Raw genomic sequence first — 26,171 nt, 5'->3', positions numbered from 1 at the left:
TAACATTTATGTCATACGTTTTCCGAAGATGTAATGACCCTTGCATGCCAGGGCTGAAATGAATGACTTCATGGAGACATTAACTGGCTCAGCTGGATATTACACTGGACGAGTAGCTGCTTGGAGTTAAGCAAGATCCTGGCTGGGAGTGGAAGGAGAACGGATGGCATTTTGAAGAGGTACATTTCCTTCCTTCTGAGTTTTTGGGATTTAATAGAACACACATGCCCAAGGGTCAAAACACTGAAAGAATAACTCAAAAAAATTAATAAATAAATATAGAGAGAGTAAAAAAGGAGAGATTTGGAAGAGCCCAGTGTTAAGCCAACTGATGACTACATAGTACTTCATAAGGAGAGAAGCCCTATCTGAGGCTGAGATGGCTAGAAACTCATCTAGAGTTTTCTAGAGGTTTCCACCAGGCACAGCTCACTCAGGTCAGCAGAACACCTTGGTCAGACCGACTGATGGGTCAGGTGAGAGGCAAAAGGGGGGGCAATCAGGGAAAAATGCCAAATGTCTTTGAGGTGACCCCATATTTGATGATAACATCAAGAAATTGCTAGAAAAAGTTAAGAGTTGGAAATAAAGAACCTTTCCAGGATAGAAATACAAAAGCTCAGTGAAAGAATTGACATGTGGGGGCATGTGGCAAATACTCAAAGCAAGGCGCAGAAACCACACAGATTGAAAAGGAATGTTCCACAAGTCTGAAAGGAGGAAGGAAAGGTAATTAGCATAAGGAGACTTCAGGGCATACAATATGGTCTCCATCCCACCCATCACAGTGATGGGCAAAGATTCTAAATCCCTGGCTCCTTTCAGGAAGCTTGATGCATCACTAATGTGCTCTGCCACAAAGCTGTCCTACTCATGGCTAAAATGGAGGATGTCAAAGAAGTTAACTGCCAACCCCGGCACTTTTTCAGGCAGCACAAATTAACCTGCTGAAATCCAGCAGACGCAGTTTCCAACTCGTCGTACTACAAGTCGACTTGGAGCCAACACAATCAGAAATGCTTTAATCACCTCACAAATAATGAGGCAGACCCAAATTTACAAGGCTGAGTTTCAAAAACAGGAAGCAAAGTGGCAATACAGATATTATATCAGTGTTCTCTATCCACTTTTATTTTATTGTAGATATTAAAAACATTGACATTTTCTACTTAGAGGTGTGCGTTCTTCCAGTTTCAAATCAATTAGCTACACTGAGAATCAGTCCTTGAGTGTTTTCATCATGTTCATTTTATTAAAGTTCACACAAGATATACAGAGTATTTTTATATTTCTCTACCCTAGAGCCTTGTCAAATTGAGATCAGACACAGAGCCTCTTCCTGAGAGTTTAGGGTCAGTTTCCAGACCTCAGGTGCCACGTTCTTACTGGCCAGAAGACACAATGGGCTGTTGAACAACTGGACATTCTGAGCCTCCAGACAGTGTTCGGCCTGACTAGTTCCTGAATCTGAAGAGAGTTTGAGTTTTTGTAAGAAGAAAAATTCAACTGTTGGTAATTTTTTCTTCTCTGGAACAACAACACCCCTGAATTCCTTTAAAGCACAGCATTTGATCACATCAAATTGTTTTTGTGCAGAAGGTGTGTTTAGAGAACAAGCGTAAGGGTGGAAAACGCGATCTTCCCACACAAGAGCAATGTGGGTGGTCGGTAGGACAAGTGACTGGTAGCAGTCCTGGCTGGAGTCACCCTCAACTCTGACTGTCATGTAGAATAATAACTGGACCTCCGCCAGAGAGGGAATGCTAGTTTCCATGAAGGAAGTAAATCAGGTCAACTAAGGTATTGTGGAATTTGGATGACAACCAAACTCCGTTTGCCAAAACTAAATCAGGAATTTCTGCTTTCCAACCAAGTGAAAGCTGAACCAGATCTTGTTGGAGTAAAGGATGATTAGTGCAGGCAGCAAACTCAGACTCAGATATCAGGACACAGAGGAGGTCATGGCATATCTGTTGACAGAGGTTTTTGTTGTAACTAAATACAGTGAGCAGGAGACTCTCAGCAGAGGCCAGGAATCAAATGCTCTGTCCACCAAAGCCAATTTGAATCTCCTGTAGATCAGACAGAGGCAGAGCATGAAAAATTCCCACTGAGCTGGGTTGGTTATAAGACACAACCAATGCATATAAAGTTGAACAAAGCAGGAGCAAGCAAGCTGCCGGGGGTCTGGTTCTATGCAGTTAGCAACAGTAAGCCAGTAAATGCCTTTGAATCATTCATGTCACTCAAAAGTTCTGGTAGGGAACAAGTCACATGCTCAAGAAAGTCTTTTAAAGGGCATTCTTGAAGTTTCAGCATCTGGTCTGGGAATTGCACAAGGGTCTGCTTCAACACAGAGCTCTTTCCAGCATCTTCATATTCCAGTTGGAAACTTGAGCTTGGCAAGGCATCTGGTAACTCTGCAGCTGTGGAGGCAGGAAGGAGGCCTGGTGCTCTGCAAGGCATGGTGTGCTCTGCTGGCCTGGCAGCCCCTGTCTCTTTGCTGCTGCTGTCGCTACTCTGAGCTAGGGGAGAGTGAAATTCTGATGATGCCCTGCGAGACTTCAAGGGTGTGCCCAGGGGTAAGTGTTTCAGAAATGGCAGCCATCTGATAAAAGCTGGGATGTGGGAGAGGAGCCCCCCTGAGTCATGCAAGCTCCTCGTGTTGCTGATCACATTCGTGCTAGCCTCTCACAGGTGACAGCTAGTATCTTTAGAAAGTTCTAAGAGCCTTTGGTGAAAATATCCCAACCTACTGTTTCCTTCTGTGCTGGTACTTATTAGTGACTCTGAAGAAATAGATTTTTCAGCAGCTCTTTCTCAGCTTGCTGCTTGCTCCAAAACACTGAGGCTGGTACACTCTGAGGACAGTCACAGGATGCACTCTCCTCACTGGAAATACTTGCTAAAAGGACAAAGGAGAGTAACTGGCTCTGCCTGGTTTGCTTGTTTCCACTGCTTATAGATACTTCCCGGGATGTGTGTTGCAGCAAAGTCCAGCCAGACTGAATTCCCACACAGTGTTCATCTTTACCAATCATCAATTCACTGAAGTTTTCTGACTTAGCTTGCAAATGGTCTACATTGCTGGTATTGCTTTCATTTAAAAAAGAGATTTTAGGCAGATTAAAACATTCTGGTTGAATACTGCCCAGGTTCTCAGGACCACTGTATTTTCAGTCACTCCTCTGCACCTCATGTGATGAGGGCTGATCCCTCCGCGGGTGGGTTTGAGCCAGCAATGCTGAGGAGGGAGTTAAAGGGCCTGAGAGGTTCCAGGTCATGGGAAGATTCTGGTGGTTGTTCTGATCCACCTCCATTCTCTTCTCTTCAATGACACTGGAAGTGTCAGTGACATCTCTGGGCAGAATCTGGGCAATATAACTTTTCTGTTCAAGATGTCAAAAACAGTTGAAATGGAAATGTGGTAGCATGTTTTGTGATTCTTTTGTACATGATGATTCTTGCAGTCATTGGTTTCATTGTATGCATTAATTCAGAGGCTTAATCAAAAGCCTAAGTCATTTGTATTGATTGATATATGATTTAAAAACAGAAGATATGATTCACACATAGAACATCAATTACCATATCATATATCTTAGAGAAGTGTGAAGTATTTTGAGATATATATGTAGATCCACAGTATCCATTTCCTGGTTGAGTACTTCATTTACTCTAAAGTAAATCTTAAAATATTTGACCTGATTTTCAAAATGATCAAATTTTATTTTTAAAGTAAGTCCATGACCTTTTGTCCAAAATGCAAAAGAAATCAGGACATATGTAATGAAATCAGATAGCAAAGCAAAAAGAAACTGACAAGTCTTCAACCCAACTCATGTTTCTCTCACTTCTCGATTTGTTTTATGAGAGGTCTTAGTTATCTGCCCTGGTTAGACTACCTTTACCATAGCTACAAAGCAGAATTAAGGGGCCTCCCCTGGTGGCGCAGAGGTTGAGCACAGGGCTGCGAAGCTGCCCACAGCCTCTGCAACGCCAGTTCAGGGTCCCACATGGTGCGACCCTGCTGCACCCGCTGCTCCCCTCAGCAGTGTATTTCATCAGTCTGCCTGTTCTGGTCCTTGCTCTGGCTCTGGTGAATCCTCTCACCCTCCCAGGCTTCTGACTATACCCAGTGCTTGTATAAATAAATAAATAAATCTTTTTTAAAAAAAACAAAAAAGCAGAATTAGGAAAGGTAAGGTCCTATTCTTCACAAGATTACCCAATAAGGATGTAGGTGTTCAGAGGAAGATGATGCCATTATTGGATTACTGGATAAAAGGTGTGGCAGTGGCCAAAGCGAGTAAAACTGCTGTAGAGACCCATCTATAACCTTCTGCTTTCTATCCAGTAAAATATAGACACTATTCATAAGAGATGTCTACCACTAGTAGTTTTGTTTCTTCACTTTTTTGATTTAGGAATAGACAGCAAGGACAAGTCCCTCATTGGGGAAAACATAAGTAAAATCATACAAATTATATGTCCAAATAAACCTTGGTTTGACAATCTACCAGAGAAGCAAGTGTATCAACCAGAGTATTTCCTTTGTACTACAGCCAATTTGGAGTCTATAAAACAAGCAGGGTTTTAAAAACATCAAGAAGTGCTCAGTTTCATTTTCAAACCCCATATCTGATTCTGATTATATAATTCTGTCTTTTAAATGCAGACCAAGGGAAAGGATACAGTTACGGAGGAAAAGCTGAGCAAAGGCCTCCACCACAACTACATGCCATTCAAATAAAGTCAAAGCAGTTTTAAACTGCAGGATTCCATTTAATTTTAAGTCCATATAATAGCTTGCCTTCCCTATTAGCCATTAATCTCACTGGGACTTCAAAATTCTAATTATGCAACTAAACATTAAGAAAATTTAATCACATGAGCATGGCATAATTTAAGGCGACCCTATCAATCTGAAAAATCATTACCTACCTCATATTTTAGCTTACGTTGAATGGTACCATTGTGAAGTTTCTCATTATCCTGAAAAGAAAATAAAAAGCCCTCCATATTAAATTATAGTACGTTCATAGAGGGGAAGAGAACTGATTTGATTAGAAATATTTATGGGAACAAAATTTTAAAGAAACATACTTGTCACTCAACAATGACAACCCTTCTATCCCCAAGGTAAACATGACTCTATCGATCCATCTGCTTAAAAGAAAACTGAGCTATTTTTCCTGATCTTAAAATTCTAAGAATAATATTCAAAGAGAGATTTCCTTAGGACACTTTTTTGCAGGATAGAAATAAAGTATCCTTAATTTGATAAAAATCAACTTATCACAAATATGTATCTTCTCAAAGGCAAAAATTGTATTTACTTGGTGTAATTTATCAAACAAATTTAATCCTTAAGGAAATTTATTGTATTCTTTGAGAAAACAGAAAATGTTACATGTAGAATTTTTATAAATCAAAGTAAATAAAACATTTTAGGAGACTTTATATTCACTTAAAAATATCCCCCAGGAGTTCAAAAATTTTTAGTTAAGTTATTCTTTAATTAATACTATTTGTAAACCATCACAAGTTCCACACAAGCATTATTTAATGTTTCTAGAATATTTTGCATCTCAATTTTTTTCACTGAGAAACATAATGAAAGACCTCATCACCACCACCAATAACTTATTGAAGGGTCATCGTGAAAAAGAGTGGCTGTATTATCTGGTTCCTCCAGCTCACCTTTGTCATATCTGCTGATGTATTACTGTCGTTGCCAATCACACGATGCAAATCCTGAAGCCGTCTTTGGACTTCCTCTTCAATGTAAGCACTGATCCTGAAAACAACGGAGGTGGGGGTAACTGAGTATTTTTAACCACACAGGACATTTTGAGATTTCTTTATCACGCCCTTCATGACAGGAAACTTCCTTTCTGATTCCAAATACCAAGCAACAACTTTAGGCCTTAAACATCTTTCCTAGTAAGACATCTAGTGCCATGTGCTCACACTATCTGGGTTTTACCCAAATAAGAGAGAACTAGACAATCAACAGAATAACACAAGTTTGGGAATGGAAGGGGGACTAAGTGATCTCATCTAACTCTGTGCTGAATTTCCACAGTGAGGCTCCTGTTGCTGGGTAGACGGAATCAGACACTGGCTTTAGAAGGCTCTGTGTTCTGAGGACTCACTCCGAGACCCAACACTTTACACATCAAGTCTCAGTTTCCTCATATAGAAAATGTTGAATGGTGATTACTATTTCTCACATCACAAGAGGAGGAAAGATCTTACAGGAAGAGTAGTAAAAGGAAAAGAAAAAAAAAAGTGGGAACACTTTCTAGAATTTTTCACTAGTATGCCAGTACAATGCCTCTCATTGGCCCTATTCTGTCTTATCTCACCAACTGGAATATTGCACCTGGTCAAGAGAGTTCACATTTTAAGTCTCTACCTTCCAAAATGACTGGCACAGGAACAAGAGAGTGAAATTTAAAGAAACCTAAGAAAGTCAGAAAACAGTTGACTTTCAAGGCAGTTGTCAACTAATTGGTATCCCATATAATGTTGGTGATGTTGCATTAAGCACAACCATTCAGTCAGCAGAATCAGACTAAAGAATTAAAGTTTCTTCTAAAATCTCTCTAGTCATTCTCATTGTCCAAATGGAAGGCTTATTACTCAGTTCTAGGATCTCCCTTTCCCAATAAAGACATGAATTTTTTTAAGTAGATGGTTTGGCATGTTTATATGTTACTACACTAAAAACAAACAAAAAGGCTGATTTCATTTTTCTAAGCACATGCATAATCCATAATAAACATTTCTGTACTATTGACCATGGCTAAACGGTTTTCTGAAATGTTAGGTAGAGAAATTAATATTTTAGGTAAAATAGACCAGAGGATGAAGTTAAGGTGATGAAGTATTTACCTTTCAATATTTAAAAGAAAGTCATGTGCAGCTAAACCTGCACCAAGGCCAATAATAAATTACTTCCCCAGATCTTTACTTCAATTTTAAACTAGCCCTGCAGAAGATACAGACCTACGTATGTTTCAAGGACTACAGAGACTCATGTCATTCTGAGTAACTCTGGATATCCAAATACATTACTACCTAGTACCTGGGGCTCAGGACAGCCCAATTTGAAATGTCCCCATGGCACAGATCATTTGAGGAAAATAATTCATTTTCTTATAGGCAAAGGATGATTTATTCAATTTATCTGAGAGCTCTAAGTCACAAAGTAATTCACAGTGCCACCCAAGTTAAACATTATGTTGCTATAGCAATATCAAAAAACATTTTCACCATCATTCTGAACATACTGGTATAGTTTTTGTAACACACTTCAGCTATTTGTAATCAGTGACATTTATAAAGTAACTGTCAGCATCAGACCCTCCTTCTTAGTACAATTCATTTCAATCTACTTCATTGTTCATTTTGACCTGGCATTGTGTCACTCCTTTCTGGATGATCTGGTTTCCCTGGACCTTATAATTCTATCCGCTCACATAAACTACTTGCAACAACATCCCTTGGATTTGACTGGCTAGTTCCCTTCCAATGATACTTCATTCCACCATTCGCTGGGTAGCTATTGATGAAAACAAAATACTTCGTAGGGACATGTATTACTTGTAACCTTTGATAGATGTAAATTGGCCAGTATGAAGCACAATGGCTACTAAATCACATCAACGATGCAGGCATGGCATCAATTTAATGTTCATTACCTGGCATCCATCAGAGGGACCAGATGAGATTTTTCAGCACTGGATAGTAAGCTGGAAGAAGCAGCCTTCCCCTCCAAGGTCCCATGATGCCCTGTGTGAACACCATCAACCTCACAGATCTTCTGCTTCAACTGCTGGATTTCATGTTCTAACCTACAGAGATGGGAATTAAATGGATTCAATCATTAATTGTATTTCCAGAGCATATTCACTGGGCGGGATGTTGTTCCAGGAACCATGGAGAATCAAGACAAAAACTCTTTGTACAAGGACACACACAAAAAAATTAATTCAAAAGGAAACCTGTACTGCTGTGTTTATTGCAGCACTATTTACAATAGGTAAGATACGGAAACAACCTAAATGCCCCCAAATAGGTGACTGGATCAAGAAGATGTGGTATATATATACACAGTGGAATATTATTCAACAATCAAAAAAGATAAATTCATGCCATTTGCAGCTGGGAAGGATTAAGCTGGGAAGGATTAAGCTTAGTGAAATAAGTTAGAAGAAAAAAATATATTGGATGGTTTCATTTATAGGAGCAATACAGGGGAATCAAATAAGGGATCAGGAAAAAAAAGACAAAACTAGCAGGCAACTATAAATCATAGACATTCAGCACGGAAGAGTGAGGGAGAGGGATTAAAACAGGGGTGGGAAAAGCCAAGAAACTATGGTGATGGTTCATGGGTAACTTAGTGGTGGGAATTTTATGGGGACTACACCTGAAATGAGAAAGCAAACTGTATAAAAATGAACAATGATGTAAAAATACACATATAAATATAAAAATCTTTGTACAAAGACAAACTCTTTATCAAAGACATTTACCTTCTAGCAGAAAGGACACACACACGATAAGACACTATATAAGGCAGTAATAGGCTACAATAGGGGCTCAGAACAGTGCTGCAGGTATCCAAAAGTTAGAGAGAGCTTTACTGTCAAAGGCAAAGATGTGCCCACTGTATTCCAAGCAAAACCTCAGAGGTGGGTGTATGGGTCTGGGTCCTCTACCCCTGCTTCAAAAGTGGCTGATATTGAGTACATTATAAGGATCCCACTAAATATTTCTGCTTGCAAAAGAGGGCTAGGGTCAACAAGTTGTACAAAACCACAAATCTAGAAAAACATTCATGGTCAAGGCAGTTCTGAGCCTTTAGAGGCCAACTGAAATTTGGATATTTGGAGATGATATAGAAGATTCTCCAGGTAAAGAAAGCAATATAACTAAAGGGCTAAGCCAAGAAAACCAGGAATCTACTTTGGTCAAGGCAAAAGGCATGGAAAAAAGAAACAGGTGAAAGATCTATGAAAGAAGGCTGAGTATTTCAAGAAATTAAAACAAAACATAAATTGTTGAACAAAACATTTGTTTCTAATGATAAATGATACAACTAATATGAGGTCAAGTATGTGTAAGGCCATTCTCACATGGGCCCAGGCCTCCTTGAATGCAGGGCCATCAGGCTAGAAGGCCCAGCCTCTGAGTAAATTTGGCCCAAGGAACAAAAGGTGCACCCCAGTCACTATGTGAACTGGGATAAGTGAATGAAATTTGGGTCTCAATCTTATATATCAAGTGAGAGTACCCATCACTTTCTCTAGATTCCTTCAGCTCCAAATCCAAAAATCAGAGATTCAAACTTCAGATGCTGCAGCATGATGTTACCTGCATTCAGTGTCACCAGCAGCAACCTGGCTGCTCCATGCTCATTATGAAAGCCAAGTTCTTAACTCTCAGAAATGTGACTTACAGGGACAGCAGGGTTAGCCCTCATGAATTCCATAAGAGGCAATACCCAGCTTAACTCAGCCCTTCATCTGTCTATTGGTTAGCAAGTACTTACTGAGCATCAAGTCGCGCAGCACTTAACATTTTCAAAGGAGGAGGGAACGAGCATGACAGAATGTTAGGAACCAGGTGGTGGGCAAAGAACCAGTGAACAATATTAATACATCAGACTCTAGCTGATTGCCTTTTAAATGAGCACTGATCCTTCAGGACTGAGGTAGTGGAAAACACTCCACAGAGCAAAGGAATTTGAGTGGGGTCCTGAAGACTGAGTGCAATTACACGGGTGGTGAGGGACAAGCAGGACATTCCAGAAAAGGGTCACAGGGCATGTGAAGAACTGGCCTGCTGAATAGCAGCTCCATGGCCAGTAGACAAGAGGACAAAGTAGTTAAAAGTTGGATGGTACATAGACCTAGGTATATCTAGATTCATTTGCAGCTCTGCCTCTTTCTGTGTGACTTTTGTCCCCAGTGGTTAGATAACTATTGAATGGAAAAAGACAGAAAATTGATGAAATCTTGTTCATAAAGCAAACCAACAAGGAAAGCCAAGTTCAGCATACTGCTGTCCGACCTGGTGCCACATGAAGTTATTATTTCACACTTGTGAACTTCACAAACACCCAAATCAGGCTGGCTTGGCCATGAGAACCCAGAGAGATCATAAAACACAAAACCAAAACCCAAAGAAAGCTGCAAGAGCATCACAGTCAGAGCAAAGAGCTCAAAATCTACTGTCCTGAATTAGGTCTTAGCAAAGTCCACTCCATCAAAACACATGAAGTTAAAAGACTCCTTTGTGTGGCTCCGGGAGGAATGCTGAGTTGGGAAAATCACTGCCATGGAAATCAAGATACTGAAGCTATTATAAAGGATTAATACTAATGGCCAGGGAGTGAAGCCAGTTGACAAAAGCCAGGGACATCAAGCTAAAAGCTCACCCTGCATTCGTATTGCACACTGCAGGGTACAAATTGAGAGCATGCCCTCCACTGCTTTAAATTTCCTGGGACTAGAGTTTTGTCCACCAATTTCATTTACATAACATACCTATGATCATTTTCTTAAACCTCCGACCTATTCCTCTGAAGTAATAGCATCACAGTTTCTGGTAGTTATTTGTTGCCGCTTTGCCTTAGGGAATTACCAGAGAATGAGGTAAACAGAATCCATAGTTAAAGGAGATCACTGGAAAGAAGGTTGTCCTGACCTTCCCAAGCAAAATGATGGACAGAGATCCAGCTGACTGCCTTGTAAATCAGCACTGATCCAGGCCTCTGCCATTGTCAAGCTGGGCTCCTCAAGGTGAGCAGAGTGGGCTTCTGCTATGAGCCTCTCAAGAATGCTATGCAGAGCAGGAATGCTGGGGAGGAGGCAGCACTCCAAGACTTCCAACTTGGGTCAGTTAAGGCTTCCATTGACTAAAGGGTCTGGAGTTAAAGAAAATACACAGACTACCTCAGAGAACCCCAAATCAGGTGATATTTGCACACTAGGCAGCTGGCTGGCCACCTTTCTGGGAGTGTTGGTATCATGTCTGCAGAGCTACCAGAAAAGATATTCTCATATTCGTGTTACTTATTGTTTTGAGAACCTATTATCTGAGAAGCAAGATAACAGGGAATAGGCAGAGGATAGTAAGTATTCTTTCTTTACCCTGAAAATGGTACTCTAGTTCTCCATTTTACTTTTGACAACACCAAAGTGGTATCAATAAATCATCACCAAACATGTTCAAATATACCACTGTGTTCAGAACATCTGGATAGTATTGTTCAGTTGCTTGTTTCTTAATGCAGAATCCTGGGGTCTCCCCTCATGGGACTGGAAGAAGTAATGCAGTCCAGATCCCCACCAGCCAGGGAGAGCAGTACACTCTGGGCACCTGTAAGTGCAGGGATGAGTTTCACTAAAACAAAAGCTGGTCATGGAGATGTTGGCCAATGGTAAGGAAGGGGAAGGGAGTAGGAGCAAGAGGAGAAAGAAGTAAAGAAGCTAGCAAAGAGAGAGGAAAAGAGACAGGTGGCAGGAAGGAAAAGAGGGAGGGAGGGAACAGGAGCAAAGGGAGAAGGAAAACAGGATGGGGGAGGGAAAACAGGGAAAGAGAAGTGTTGGAGGAGGGTAAAAGAAGGGAAGGGTGGAATGAAGAAGGGAGAGAGGAATTTTTCCTATTCATCAATTATTAAAACATACACAATTGTCAGGTTAGTGGGGTAACAGATAAGGATTTTGTTTGTATGTGTGTTTTCAACTTTAGGTCAAAGATTCTAAAATAAAGGTCTTAAGGAGAAAGAAAAGAATGCAGAGGCTGCTTGTAAATCTGACAGTGTATTAGAATCTAAAGAATTAGATTGCACTCTAAAAGAATTACTCCGTGAAGACAGTGAGAAGCGCTCTATGAGAAGGAGAAAATGTACCAACCATCATTTGACACCAATGGTATGCCTCACCTTCCCTTCCCAAGTCTCACCTTTCCTGGTCCTTCTCCAGAGCCTCCTGCTCAGCTTCCAGGCTGGCTCGCAGCCCTGACTGCTCACTGCTGCTGCTGTTCAGAGATGCTAGCTTCTGCCTCTGCTCCTCTATCTCCAGGCCCAGGGTGGAGCGCCGCTGCAGCGCGGAGTGCCTCCTCTCCAGCCTGGCCACGGCACGCTCCAGCGCCTCTCTCTGCTGCTTCTCTCGCGATTCCAGAATCTCCTTTTCCTTTTTCCTCACTTTTTCTTCCTGACGTGCAATGTTGGCAGTGAATTCAAAGGTGGCTTGGAGCTTCTGCAGCTGACTCGCATTAGCCTGGTACTGCGCAAGTTGTTCTTCTTTTTCTTCCATCTCTTTTTCTACTTGATAAAGGGTATTGTCTAAGCTGAGAGGTCCTCTGTCAAGGATTTCAAAGGCCCTCTGCTTTTCTTCTAACAGGGTGGGCAAATGATTCTGCAGGAGGTACTGGAGCTGGCGCTCTTTATATTGCAGCCTGTACTCTGCTGGTTTTATTTTCTCTAGATCTTGAGCCACCAGGATAACATTTGCCACACTATCATCATTCTTTCCCAACAACCGGAATTTGTCCTCATTTTCTGACTTGAGACGCTCCAGGATTTCCTGTTCTTCTTCAACCTCCTTTTTCAGGAGGTCTTTCTGCTCGACCAGATCTTTCTCCAAGTTGGCCAATTTGACCAGCTGCCTTCTCTTGAACTCTAGGAAATGCAGCTGTGCTCGTTCTAACTCCTCGCCACCAACGTCCCCCTCCACCCGCGCCTCCTTCGCCCGCAGGAGAGACTCCCTGATGCCTTCCAGGTCGCGTCTCTCCTCCTCCACGCGCTGGACTTCCCCTCGCCGGAGGAGACGGATCATCTCCTGCTTCTCTCGAAGCTGCTCTTCCAGATGGGCCACGAGCATGACCTGCTCCTTTTCCTGCTCCTCTAGTCTCTTTTTTTCCAGTTCGAGTTTGGCATACTGTTCATCCTTTTCCCTTTTGAGCCGGTCCAGTTCTTGAAATATCTGAATCTTCTCGGCCTTCTCATTGTGGTTGAGTTCTTGGAGGCGTTGGAGTTCTTCTTGGACTCGGAGAAAGCTCTCTTCTTCTTGCTTCTTCTTCTGCAGCTCAATTTCCTGCTGTTCCCTCAGCCTTTCCTCTTCAAATTTTTCCTTCTCGGCGAGCAGGTCCTTCAGCCTGCTCTCTATGTGGAAACTGCGGCGCTGGAGACTCTCCTCCCGCTTGCGAATCTGGCGCTGGACGATCTCCGTCTCCTTGCGCTGCGTCTCCACCTCCTGCTGCATCCGTTCCAGTTCTGCTTTATCGGATTTTTGCTTTTCCTCCATTTCTTCTATGAGTTTCCTGGAATGCAAAATGTTGACTGATCATTAATTTGATCACTAACTGAAATGTTCTGATAATGAACATACCACAGAAAGCCAAACCCTTCCTTAGAATTAAAAAAGAGGGGGGACTGCTGACTTTTAATTTCCAGCAGCATGCTGCTTAATATTTTTTTTTTGTATTCTTTAACTGTCCAACATATCATTCGCCTAATCTCCTGAAGTAGCCTCTGATATCATTTCTTTGTAGAGTCTGTATGCATAATGTGTTATGCATGGCATCATTTAAAAAGCCCCCTGAGCTCAAACAGAAAGAGCCATGCCCAATTTAAATTTAAATGTGAGTAATTTTATTCAGCCCAATGGCAAAAACTCTGTTACAAAATGACATTAAACAAAAATGCTTATGCTGTCCTCAACTCATTGGGGTCAAATATCAAAGTCGAGATAACTGATAGTTCATTGTTCCAGCTCAAACATCTAAAGCTATTTAGCTTTTAATCACCAAGACAAATGGCAATCATCAAATGATGCAAAATATTAGTTTCTTAATATATAACATTGAAAACAACAGGAATCTCCATTAGAATACTTAAATGCCTGATTTTGGGGGTTACATGTTCTGCTTTGACCCAGAGAACAATGAACCCCACTGGATGCTAACTCAAAAGAAAAGGAGTTTTATCAGAAAACTGATATTTTATATATTTATATATATAAGCTTTCCAAGTTAATAAAACAACCCCCCCCCACACACACACCCACACACACACAGACAGAAGTGAATGAAGACTATGAAAAGGCAAATTATATAGAGGGAAGTACAACATAAGGAAAGATGTTTAAAAAGGGGAATATAAGGAAGAGAAACTTTTTTCTTTTGTGTTTTTTTTTTTTTTTTAAATTCGGGATATTATTAAAAGAAGAACTACTTGGAGTAAAATTTAAACAAGTATATTTATTTGGAGTATTAAATTTAATGGATGTATTAAATTTGTCTACTATTCCCCCTTTTCACAAGTGTTTGAAGATGAACTATGTAAAAATTTCAAACATAAAGCAAAAGTAATCAGCTGAAGAGACATGACCTACAGTCAATAGATGAATAGAGCCAGAGTGAGGCATTGAAACAGACATAGACATAATCAGTTGAGGGACTTAACCTGAGAAGTCAGATTATGCTAGTGCTAAATCCCATAACCTACATGGCTTACCTTTTACTTTCTAATTTTTCCAATTCTTCTCGCTGTTGCCGCTCAAATTCAAGTCTAATAAAATTAAGTGAAAATAAGTTACTTTTCTGAAAGAGCTTTTCTTTCTCTTTTACTCTATAGAGTTACATATTTTAAAAAGCATCAGTTTATCAAGTATCATTTTAATTATCACGGATTAGCAAGTTTAAAATGCACTCTTTGTTCTATAACTATGATTAGAAATTAGACATACTTTTTTGAGTGTTTGGTTCAGACTGAAAAGAAGATATTTTACTCAAAGGAAAAGGAAAAGAAAAGAAAAAGAAAAGAAAAAAAAAAACACCGTACTGGAAAGGCAGAGTTAAAGGAGACTTCTAAGTTATAAGCATGTCTACTCCATGCAATTTAGTCACTGATGAGTACATAAAAACAGAGAATCTCTACCTTAGACAGATGGGTCCTTTTATAGGGAAAAGACTGCCAGGGAGATAGAGAGGGAGAAAGCACAGACATCAATTAAGAAAAGAATTAACTGGGGAACCTCAGGAGAAAAGCAGTAAGGTACTTATAAAAGCCAATAGCCATGCACAAATTGAAATGTGTTTTTATAAATATCACATTACTCAATAATTTCTTCCTCCAAAAAGTTAGCTTATGTTATATTTTGCATGCATTCCATGAAAATTATAGTGACAATAACTATTTAGCAGTAATAATTGTGAACAGTAATCAAAGTCATATTTTTATTACTTTATAGAGACTTATAATGCACACAGGTTCAAGATCTTCCTCTAATCCATACTTATCCATTAAAAGGGTTACTAGGGCTAAACAGGTCACAAACAGGCTTATCACAGTCATAGCAAATAAAGGGATATAGGTGATAAAAATTTTTAGACAACTCACTGGACCTATTACTAATAAAAGCTAATTTCTTTTTAAATACTAAAATTATGTATTGCAGGTTCCAAAACTCCTATTAAACAGTATGAAACTGTAACCCTTAAAAACATTTTCTTGTTGTGGTAGATGACAGATAGTTAAAAGACAGAACTACAAAAAAAAAATCACCATTAATTGTTTTCCTTGGATAACGTGCAAATCCAGATAAGTAACAGCAATTCTTATAATGAACTAACAAATATTTCAAATAAACATGTTTCCAATTTAATTGGGTCTAATATTGAGGGTGAGCTTTTGGAAGCAGAACTCAGTGCTGTGCTGAGAAATTTACATGTTATCTTAGCAAATATTTTTGAACTCTTTTAAATTGCAATATAATTGACATGTAACAGTTTCAAATGTACAGCATGATTTACTTGTATGTACTGCAAAATGATCACCAAAATAAGTGATGTAAACATCTGTTACCATATATTTATAAAATTTTCTTGTGATGAGAAACTTACTCTCTAAGTGACTTTCAAATATGCAATACAGTGTTATTGACTATAACCACATTCTGTACATGACATTCTCATGAGTTACTCATTTTATAACTGAAAGTTTATAATACATTTTGTACCCAGCAAATCCTTAAGATAGTAAATAGTATCTCCATTTTATAGATGAGGAACCCAGAATTCAGATGTAAGAAAAAATGTGCCCAAATCATAATGCTAACAATGTGGTGGAACTTGGATTTGAACCCATGACAACCTGTTTTCAAAATACCCTCTATTAACTCACTTTATGAACAATGCTCAAATCTGTGATATACAATAAAGGTATTATATCCTTCATTGAAACTTGCTATTTAGGGTTCTTTTTTATCATCCTGTCAATTAAAATAATCTGTAGGTTCTGGGCACTACCATCTCTGAGAAATCAATCATATAAATATGTAAGAAAGGTATTGGTCAGTTGCCAAGTCCAGTTCAGATAACTACATTAAGTAGGTATAGGTTCGGTTAAAGTAAATACATGATCATTCTCTTCATATAACAATAAACAGAACCTGAATGACTTTAAGGGGGACATCCAAACCAAGATGTCCAGAAAGCAAGGGGATGTATATCACACGAAGATCTGGTGCTCAGGCTCGTATCAAGGATGGAGATATATAGTCTTGGATTCACCAGCATCTAGATAGCAACTGAAACCACAAGAGTGGATGAGATCGCCTAGAACATATTTATGAAATGAGCAAAAGAGAGCTTAGTGCAAAATCTGGAAGACAACAGACACTGTAGTGACTGGTAGCTAAGACTGGGCTCTCAAATGAGGCTCGGAGTAGCACTTAAGGACAAAGAGAAAATCAGGAAAGGATAGACATAGGAAAGTAGAAGGAAGGTGCTCAAGAAAGAAGATGGGATCTGTAATACAAAATATTTCAGGAATGTGAAATAAGATTTGCCTAGGACAATTCATTTAACTTAGCAAAACAACAGTCACTGGTGACCTTTTTGAGTTGGGGGGTCAGACATCAGTGGGCTGAAGAGTGAATGGAAGGAAAACAGACTGTGAAGGTAGATATGGTAGCTTTCAGAGGATGAGTGTTCATTTTAATAGCTGCAAGAGACTTGCACATCTTTAAATCATGATGCAAATAAGCCAGAAGAGCAGAAAAAGTTGGGGAGAGACTTATATCTGATGGGCAGCACTCCCTGAAGCCATTTGAGAAGAGCAGAAGAATGGCTAAGAACAACGGCTTAGATAATGTGCAAATCCAGATCAGTAACAGTGATTCTTACAAAGAACTAACAAATATTTCAAATAAACCACAAATTTTACTCTGGAATAATCTCCCAACCTCTCTACATTTCATTTCTTTACCTGAAACTACACTCAGAAATCATCCTAGTTTTCTGTGGGTAGATATCTCAATGTGAATGCTCACTGATAGCAGTTAATAAATATTAAGTATTATTCCAATAGTGTCCATAGAGCAGATAGGGGCAGTTATCCTGAGAAAGACAAAAGAGCAGTTAAGCCATTGAAACAAGAAACAAGAAAGGATACATAACAAGTAGACATGGAAATTGAGGGTGTTATACTTTTGAGGACTTCTGTATTCTCAGAAGGAAGGTCCTCTGCTAAAAGTGAGGAAGAACAGTGGTGGGGTTAAAGGCATAGAGATCATGTGGATTGTTTTTAATAGGTGAAGGAGTCTATGGGCAAGAGAAATGATAAAGCCAACAGCAAAAAGGGTGTCTGGACATCATTCAAGAGTAAAGACCATCAATTTACAAAGGTATTGATCTTTATAATGACATGGCTTTCTTTTGCAGCACTGAGCTGAGATGTCTGCATATAAGTTCAGACTAGGGATTTCAATGGTTCCAGAACAGAGACCCTAGCAACTGAGAAAACAGAAAGGCCATCTGATAATTTGGGAAATGGACGGCTCAGACATTAGGGATGAAAACTTGATTAGACAGGGACAAGACAAGGTTTACAGAAGAAAGTATGAAATCAAAGAAGTCTCCAGACTTAGAGGTGAGTAATGCCTAAGTAACTACATGGTAGGATGAGCTATCTATGTGCAATAACCCAATGTAACAACAGGACTTACAAAGATGGTGAAGCTTAAAAGAAAATGCCTGGAAGGCAAGTTGACAACAGTAAAGACAAGCAAAGAGTGCAACAGACAGAATGGCTGAGAGGAGGACCTCGCAGACGCTAGGCTGATGAAATCACTGATTCCTACTCTGGAGAAGTTTTTACTTTAGAATATTTAATTGGAAAGGAAAAGGGAAAAGAATATGGATGAGTGGCAGCTATCAAATTTAGATAAAGGAGGCCATAGCTCTGATCTCCTTCCAACCCTCCTAAATGTAGAATCAATTGAAATGTAAAATTCTGAGTCAAGAAATCAGAGCTATTCCCATTTTACTTCTTAATGAGGAAGTATGACTTTGTTTCTATGACCTGTTTCTAAATTGAAAAAAAATTACCATTTTATACTCAAAGCAATGTCATTGATAAATAATGATTCCTATTTCCTCCAAAACAAGAGTTAAAAAAAAAGGCTCAGTCTTAAAGTCCTAAACAGTCTAAGAAAAGAGTCATAAACTCCGAGACTACATGTTCAATATGAGGTGATATAAGCCCTTGCTGGTACTGTGTAACTTTTAAAAAATATTATATCTTTACTAATCATACTTTAAAATACACCTCCTTCCATAATCAATGATAATTATTTCAAATAGCAAATCTTAATAGACTGTAAAATATAAATGTGAATGTGTTAATATCAAGGGAAGATTATCCACTTCAATTGTAATTTAATGTGACTTCATTTTAAGTAAGTGTAATTCACTATCTTACTTTACTGGAATTATCTTGACCCCAAATGTTAATTTCCTAAATGTTACGATTAAAAGGAAAACAGCAAAAGGAAATAATTTTTACAGCTGTTTTTAGCATTTTAAAATGGCATTTGGAAGTATACACACTGTGTTAGGTCCCACTAAAAAACATGGCATAAAATCTATTTTTATGAGAAACAGTCTTTTCCTTTGCATTAAAAGACCTCTAGCATTTTTAGGCATAAATGCACATCTTGCAATTTATACTTCTGTTTTCATCTGCAATGAAAAAGCATTGGGGGTGCAAATTTCTCATTTTGCAATATTACATTGAAAGTGAGACTGTGACTATCAACAAAATGAAAAAGAAAAATGTAAATGAACTGACAGCTTAAATAGTCTAGCCCTTGCGTTGTCCGAATGGTGATTAGTTTAGTACCTCTGATGTCATTTCGCTTTCTAAAAGAAGGAAAATGGCTAGTCAAGTACAGTAATGCTTAAGCTAGTAGCAGCAGGGGACAGGGATGGGGGTGGGGGTGGATGAGCAGGGTAATGGAAGCTGAACTGCAGACTAAAGAAGCACTGGAGGGGAGATCTCATTTGCAAAGGCACCTGAAGGTGAAGCAATCCAGGATATGGATATTTTACTATACTGTTTCAGCTGGTATGTGAATAGGTAAGAGGAAATTTCTTGATCAATGGGTAGGCCTGGATTTTTCATACATGACTTTTAGGTTATAATCAAATACAGGGAGGGGTTCATGCAATCACACAGGTTCTGTGTTCAGAAGTGCCTCACATTGGAGATATGTTTTCATCACCTTGAAATTCTTAATATTTAAATAAGAGGCATCATATTTTCATTAGGCACTGAGTTCTGATTAAATGTATGTGGTTTCTGAAAGAATTTCCAGCCTGTGAACTGGACGTTTGGTGGTATTCCTCTGTCCAGATTCTGAAAATGGAAAGGCAGAAAGATGTAAGACTAGAACACAGTGTAAGATGGTCCACCTCTCACTGACCCTTCACAGGGGATTAGATATTGGCCATAATGGAATCTATGACCACTAAGACTAGACTGGCCTACTTTCTCATCAACCTACCAACCCTAAGGATTTCCAGTCAGCCTCAGGAATTTTCAGTCAGTCTCAAATCACCTTAGCTAAGCAAATCCCAAGGACACTGAGGATCTTAAAGACTAAGAGAAAGTTTGGATTTGAGTGTTGGAATGTATGCAGGTCTTATCCTATTGCCTCCTAAATCCTGAGAATTCTCAGATTCTCAATGTTCTTAAAAGGATGAGCAGAGGGCCTCCCCGGTGGCGCAGCGGTTGAGCGCTGGGTTGCGAAGCTGCCTGCAGCCTCTGCGGTGCCGGTTCAATCCCCGGCTGCTCCCGGGCCACCGGAGGAGGGTCCCACATGGCGCGCAGACCTCTCCTGCCGCCCGCTGCTCCCCTCAGCAGTGTACTTCGGTCCTTCTGCCTGCTCTGCTCCCCGCTCTGGCTCTGGTGAATTCTCTCGCCCTCCCGTGCTTCTGACTGTACCCAGTGCATGTATAAACAAAAAACAAACAAACAAACGAATAAATAAATAAATAAATAAATGCCTCTATTTAAAAAAAAAAAAAAAAAAGGATGAGCAGATACCAGATATTACCAAGTACCCTACAAGCAGGCACAGGGAAACTCAACAAGGAAAGAACCTGGCCGTAGATCCAGTCTCCAATTCTTCATGGAAAGGCCTTTCCTGTACACATCAATTTGCATATAAATTTTCATGAGAAAACTGCTCTTAGAGACAGATGGATTGCGCAATTCCATAGAATTGCTGCAACACTCAATCCATGTCCTCTTAGTTTCTCCAAATCATTGTGTAACACATCAGGCTATCCTACAATAGAATGATATATACAATTGCAAACCAATTGTGTGTGTATCAAATAGGGGTTTACAATGCAATTTAAGTTAGGAATTTTACCTCTTTTAGGAAAATTAAACTTCTTTCAGATATAAGTCAAAGTATATAGCATAAATATCCATACTACTCTAAGGATGGTTTTCTAATGAACTTTCAAATCCCTGACCTAAAAAGTACTCACTAAAGGCTTTCCAATACACATTAGTATTGCAAATGAAATGTGTTCAAAGAAACAAAGATTAACTTATAAAATAGTGAAATTGATACTATAAGCATTTTAAGAGAGCTTCTCCCCAGCTATTTCTCCTAACAAATGGTATAACTCGGGCTAATGAAGACAGCCAGGATCACATGGTAAACCTGGGAGACTCTCCTGATTGTGCCATAAAATCTTAGCTGGTTAAAACTATATGAGAACTTAAGAGATCATGTATTCAACTAGGCATGTATCCTACATCCTGGCTCCCTATTCCCCCAAATTTCCAGAAGACTGAGAAACAGGGAATACTGGAGAGAAGACCAACATGACCTCCCCTGTGAAAGAGACAAGAGTAAAGTCTGCCTTTTCCAACTCATCATTCAGTCTTATTTCTAGCCTGGAATTCTGTCTCATATTCCCCAGAAAGAGCTTCCCAAAAGTTAAAATTGATTCATTTCAAAATGTTACCTCTCCCTATTGGACTGACCAAAATAATGTTCTACAGGTAATTTTCCTGCCACTTCATTCAGCCATGCACTCCAGATATCCACAAACATTTATCAAGCACCTATAATGTACAGGGCGGAGTGAACTGAAAGTGAAAGTAGCCACACATATTAATCACAAAGAAGGCGGTAACTCAGTGAGAGGAAATTCCATTGTTAATAGGAGATGGAGTAGATGAAAAGCATGTAGAGGTACACAGAAGAGAGAGAAGAGGAGCTGCCCTCTGAGTTGGCCTTAGAGATGGAAGAATTAGGACAGGCATTGTGTGGTGAGTGGGGGGAAATACAGTGGGAGAAAAACAGGTGAAAGGAGACAAAAAATGTAAGTAAAAGAAACAATAAAGTGCCTTGTTTAGTTAATGCCTAAAATTAATAAAAGGAAGTGATGAGAAACAAAACCCAGATGTTATATCATGGTAGAACAGCCAAGATCAAGCTGACAAGCTTTGGGGTAGCTTCTTGGGTAACTTTTCCTTCCACCACCTTGTGTAGGCCTCTATCCAGACACTGAGCATGGAGCTAAGGAATCGGTGGTTCACACACCCATTAATTTATTTGTTCAACACACTATCCCTGTGCCAGGCACTGGCATAGGGCACTGCAGATTCAGCAAAAGAAATCAAGTATTTGTTATCACAAACTCTTAATTCTAGTGAGGGGGACAGCTAACAATGACTATGTTAGGTGATAGTGTTATAAAAAGGATAGCAGAGGTTGAAAAGAGAGGGGACATTCAAGAGAAAGCTGAATGAAGAAGGGCGGGACCATAAGGATGACAAATAAGGGAAAAGCCAGCCCAATGACTGGGAGATGATGCGTATTTGGTGCACTGGGTCAGAGCAAGACTAGCATGGTAACAGCCTCTCTTGTGGTGCAAGGGGTTATGTCTCAACATTATGAAGCTATCAACAGTCACTGCGGTACGCAGCAGACCTCTCCTTTCTTGCCTGTTGCTCCCCTCAGCAGTGTATTTCAGTCAATTCTCCTGTTCTGCTCCCCACTCTGTCTCTGGTGGATCCTCTCAACCCCCCCTCACCTCTGGCCTACACCCAACTCTTGCATGCCTAAATAAATAAAATAAATCTTAAAAAAAAAAAAAGACTGGCATGATGAGAGCAGATGGAACCAAGGGAGAGTGATGACATGCAAGCAACTGTCACCCATGAAGGAGCGAGGGTCAAGACTATCCAGAGATCTACAAGTCAAAAGGGCTTGTCCACCAGGATTGCTTTGAGGACAGAGACTTGCCTTAGTTGGGTGTGCATCCTAAGGGAACTTTTGCAAGACACACAGAAAGGGTTCCACTAATGGCCAGTGCTATGAAGTCAGGGACACGAGGCAGAGCCAGATCCCAATTACAGCGTCACAGAATATATGGGCAAGGAGATGGTCTCAATCAGTGCAGAATCCTCTTTACCTTAAAAATGAACACTTTTTGGTGCTTTCCACCTTTCTCAAGATGAGATTCAGTGCAGCAAACTTAGAAAATGTAGTCAAGTAAAACACAGCATCACACCATGATTGCTCCATCTTAGTATGCAGCCAATAGGCTTCACAACCATAAACAGACCAGTAAAAACAGACCAGGGTGCTATTCCTTTTCATGCATAGCTTGGACAAATCCCCAAATCATTAAGTATAATCCTACAACATAACTTATTATTATACAATTCTATAATATAGATGCAGCAGACTTTATGTAAACAATATCATATTGCTGGAAAAGTACATGGTAGATGATTTTGACAAAACCATGTGGTGGAATCTACATTGGGAATCCCAAGAAATGATTAGGTGAAGAAAAAAACAGGCTGTGCATAACTGTGGGCAAAGGGAAAAAAATGAGAGAAGGGAAGTTTGAAGATGTGAAAAAGACTTAAAATGCACCACACTTTCTTTACTGTGACAATACATCATTGAAGTGCAGAGCGTTACAAGTCTGCTTTACACATTTGTTCTCCTTTGATATCACACATCGAAAGACAAAATGCTAACATGCCTAACCAAGCAATACTTGAAATGTGAGCTTCTGTCAGTCCGGGGCTGAGTGGAGGTCTGAGTGGCTTTTGTACCTCGCCAGCTTGTCTACCCACTCCCAGCTCTCTGCTGTCATGCCTTTCCTTTTGTAAATCCCCACACCTTCCTTTCCTTTTTTCTCCCTCTAACATCTCCCTCTACATCCCTCCCCTTGTTCCTTTAATGTAGGCAGCAGCTACTGCCGAATAAATAACTCAAGTTTGTATGGATTTATAATAGATGACAAAGTGGGCAAAGGTAAGCATATTAATTGCAAGGCAATCAACAAATTACATGGGGGGAAGACAAATAGCTTCAGAAAAACTTAATGATTAAGCAAGTTTAATTATGATATAAAATATAGAAGGGATACTCACGTTCTTTGTCAAAGTTCACAACAAAAAAGAAAAAGCAGATTGGAGAACTATACATTGTGTGATCTCAATTATCTTAGGTACTCTATAATGCATAATTACAACATCTGATATATAATTAAATACATAAACTATAAAATATAAGTAAACATTACAAATATAAACCAATCATTATTTCCTGGTAAAAGGATTATGAATGCTTGTGATAATTCATTGCTGCATATTTTACTATTTTATAAGTAAGCATTTGAATTTATAATGAGGCAACCTAACTTTTTCAAAATTTTTTCTTAAGTTGCTTAATTGTAGCAATATTTTACTTCCTTTTTGCCTCTGAGAATCTCTTGTTCATTTCTATTCATTAGCGATGATGATGATGATTATCCTTAGTAGACTATAAGATATGGGCATGACTGATGGTAACTAAAAATCTGATGTTACTAATTTGGGACAGAGCTATTTAAGGTTAGAATTGTGGCCCATGATAAAAGAAGGGGATGGGAGTGCCTCCTTGAAACAATTCTGTCCCCTCTCCCACTCCCTCTTTGACACACAATTAGTTCAATCAACAATTATTCTCAACACCTACTTAGAAATGAGGATAATAAAGTAAAAATCAAAATCAACCAGCAACTATAAATCAGAGACACACTACAGTGGGGGGAGGAGGAAGGAGGATCAAAAGAAGGGGGGGTGGGAATTGTATGGGGACTATAACCAAGATGAAAATGCATACATTGTGCAAAAATGAAAAATGAAGTAAATATACATAAAATTTAAAAAAATAATAATAAAAAGAAAAGAAATGGGGATAAAGAATTAATCAGATCCTTTCACTTACCACTAGATATACAGACAAGAGTAAACAAATTATTGCACCATCAGGCATTTTCCCAATTATTTAAAGTGCTACTAGGGAAAAATAGAGGATGCTATGAGTGGAGAGCCAAGGAGATGAAATTTGGACCAGAGTTGGAAGGGTCACTTTGAGGAAGTACACTTACACTGAAATAATAGAGACTAGGTAGGATTTTACAATATGAAGAGCTGGTAGCCACATGGGTAAGTGTTCCAGAAGGAAGAAATAGCATGTGCAAAAATCTGGGAGCAAGGGTACATATGTACAAATGGAACCTTTGACTAAATCAGCAACAGCTCTAATCATTTGAGTTAAATTACAGAGAGGTGATGACATGTAAACAAGTTAAGACAGGATGTCACTTCAAAGGAAACCCATGCTGTGATGCAGGACTTGGGAAATCTAGTATCTTCTACCCTTACCTGTAACTACCATTCATCATTTTACCAGGAAAACTCCCATTTCTTTAGTTGACCTTGACAATTCAGCTTTAGATAGTGTGTTTATACGATATATAATATATATATAAAACAGAAGCATAGCCCACTATTCAGATAATGTAAATCCAAAGAAATTACATAAAGGCATTGTTCTTTGAATTCTGTGGCTCATCTCCCCACCTGCTGTGAGAACAGAAAATGCATGCAACTCTTCAGTTAAAATGACTCACAGTGGAATAATATTCAAGGGAAAAAAAAGGCAAGTAATTAAAACTAATCTCCATTAATGGAAGAAGCCCACCACTTTCAGTTGCTTCTATAGCAAGTTCCTGAAGACTACATATCTTAAACTACTTACGGCACCCTACAGCAGCTGTAAAGTTAGTAAATGGTCCACTTAAAGTAAGACAACTGAGACCAAAAACTAGAGAGAAAAATCAGCCTTGCAGCAAACTAAACTTTTGAAAAATGGTAAGACTCAGTAAAATAAACTAGCAGAGACAAATTCACTAAATAACCATCAATTAAAACACAGGCTAACTACCCAATCACCAGCAACATAAATATTGCTACATGTATAAAAATGTTCATTTTCAAGGTCAACAAGGAATAAAAAAGATAAGACCACATATAAAGTCTCAAAAAGTGAGAGAGAAGAGAGAAGTGGTGCTAGCAGGGAACTGTGTTTATAGGGTGATGTGGGGCTTCCTCCAACGACATGCAGTGGAGACCGTGACCTCACTTGAAGGTGCAAATCTTAACAAGAGTGTCTTAAGCTATGACCAGATTCTATTTCTGAAGCCCTTTCTAAATCAGTGTGAATTAAAAAGTTGGGCAAGGGAGTAAATTCCCTACATTCAAATTTATTAATTGTCTATTAAGTTCCAGATAATATGCTGGGCTCTGAATGAACAATAAGTTAGATTTGGTAGCTACTTTCTGGAAGTTTACAGTCATCTACAGTGAAGTGAAGGCTCAATACAATGAAAGGCACAACCCTGTGACTGATGTCTCCTTACCTAAGCTTCTCCCTAATGCCATGTCTATTTTCTTTCAGTCAAAGGAAGGGAAATAGGAAAGGAGGGCGACAGAAAGG

The 26,171-nt window shown here is 39.3% G+C and overlaps 1 protein-coding gene across 1 annotated transcript in view; it reads right to left on the bottom strand.

Annotated features, from left to right (window-relative positions):
- KIF16B (kinesin family member 16B) overlaps positions 1 to 26,171 on the bottom strand; it is a 286,776-nt gene that overhangs the window by 86,370 nt on the left and 174,235 nt on the right. The window contains exons 19-23 of the mRNA XM_037494360.2: positions 14,537 to 14,590; positions 11,983 to 13,341; positions 7,710 to 7,862; positions 5,704 to 5,800; positions 4,945 to 4,995 (exon numbers count right to left, since the gene is read on the bottom strand). Of these exons, the coding sequence (XP_037350257.2) occupies positions 4,945 to 4,995; positions 5,704 to 5,800; positions 7,710 to 7,862; positions 11,983 to 13,341; positions 14,537 to 14,590 (1,714 nt within the window). The remainder of the gene's footprint in view (positions 1 to 4,944; positions 4,996 to 5,703; positions 5,801 to 7,709; positions 7,863 to 11,982; positions 13,342 to 14,536; positions 14,591 to 26,171) is intronic.

The sequence above is a fragment of the Talpa occidentalis genome, unplaced genomic scaffold (genome assembly GCF_014898055.3).
Source record: "Talpa occidentalis isolate TD23 unplaced genomic scaffold, MPIMG_talOcc4v2.1 talOcc4.10, whole genome shotgun sequence".
Taxonomy (NCBI): domain Eukaryota; kingdom Metazoa; phylum Chordata; class Mammalia; order Eulipotyphla; family Talpidae; genus Talpa; species Talpa occidentalis.
This window is presented reverse-complemented; position numbering and strand designations above follow the sequence as displayed.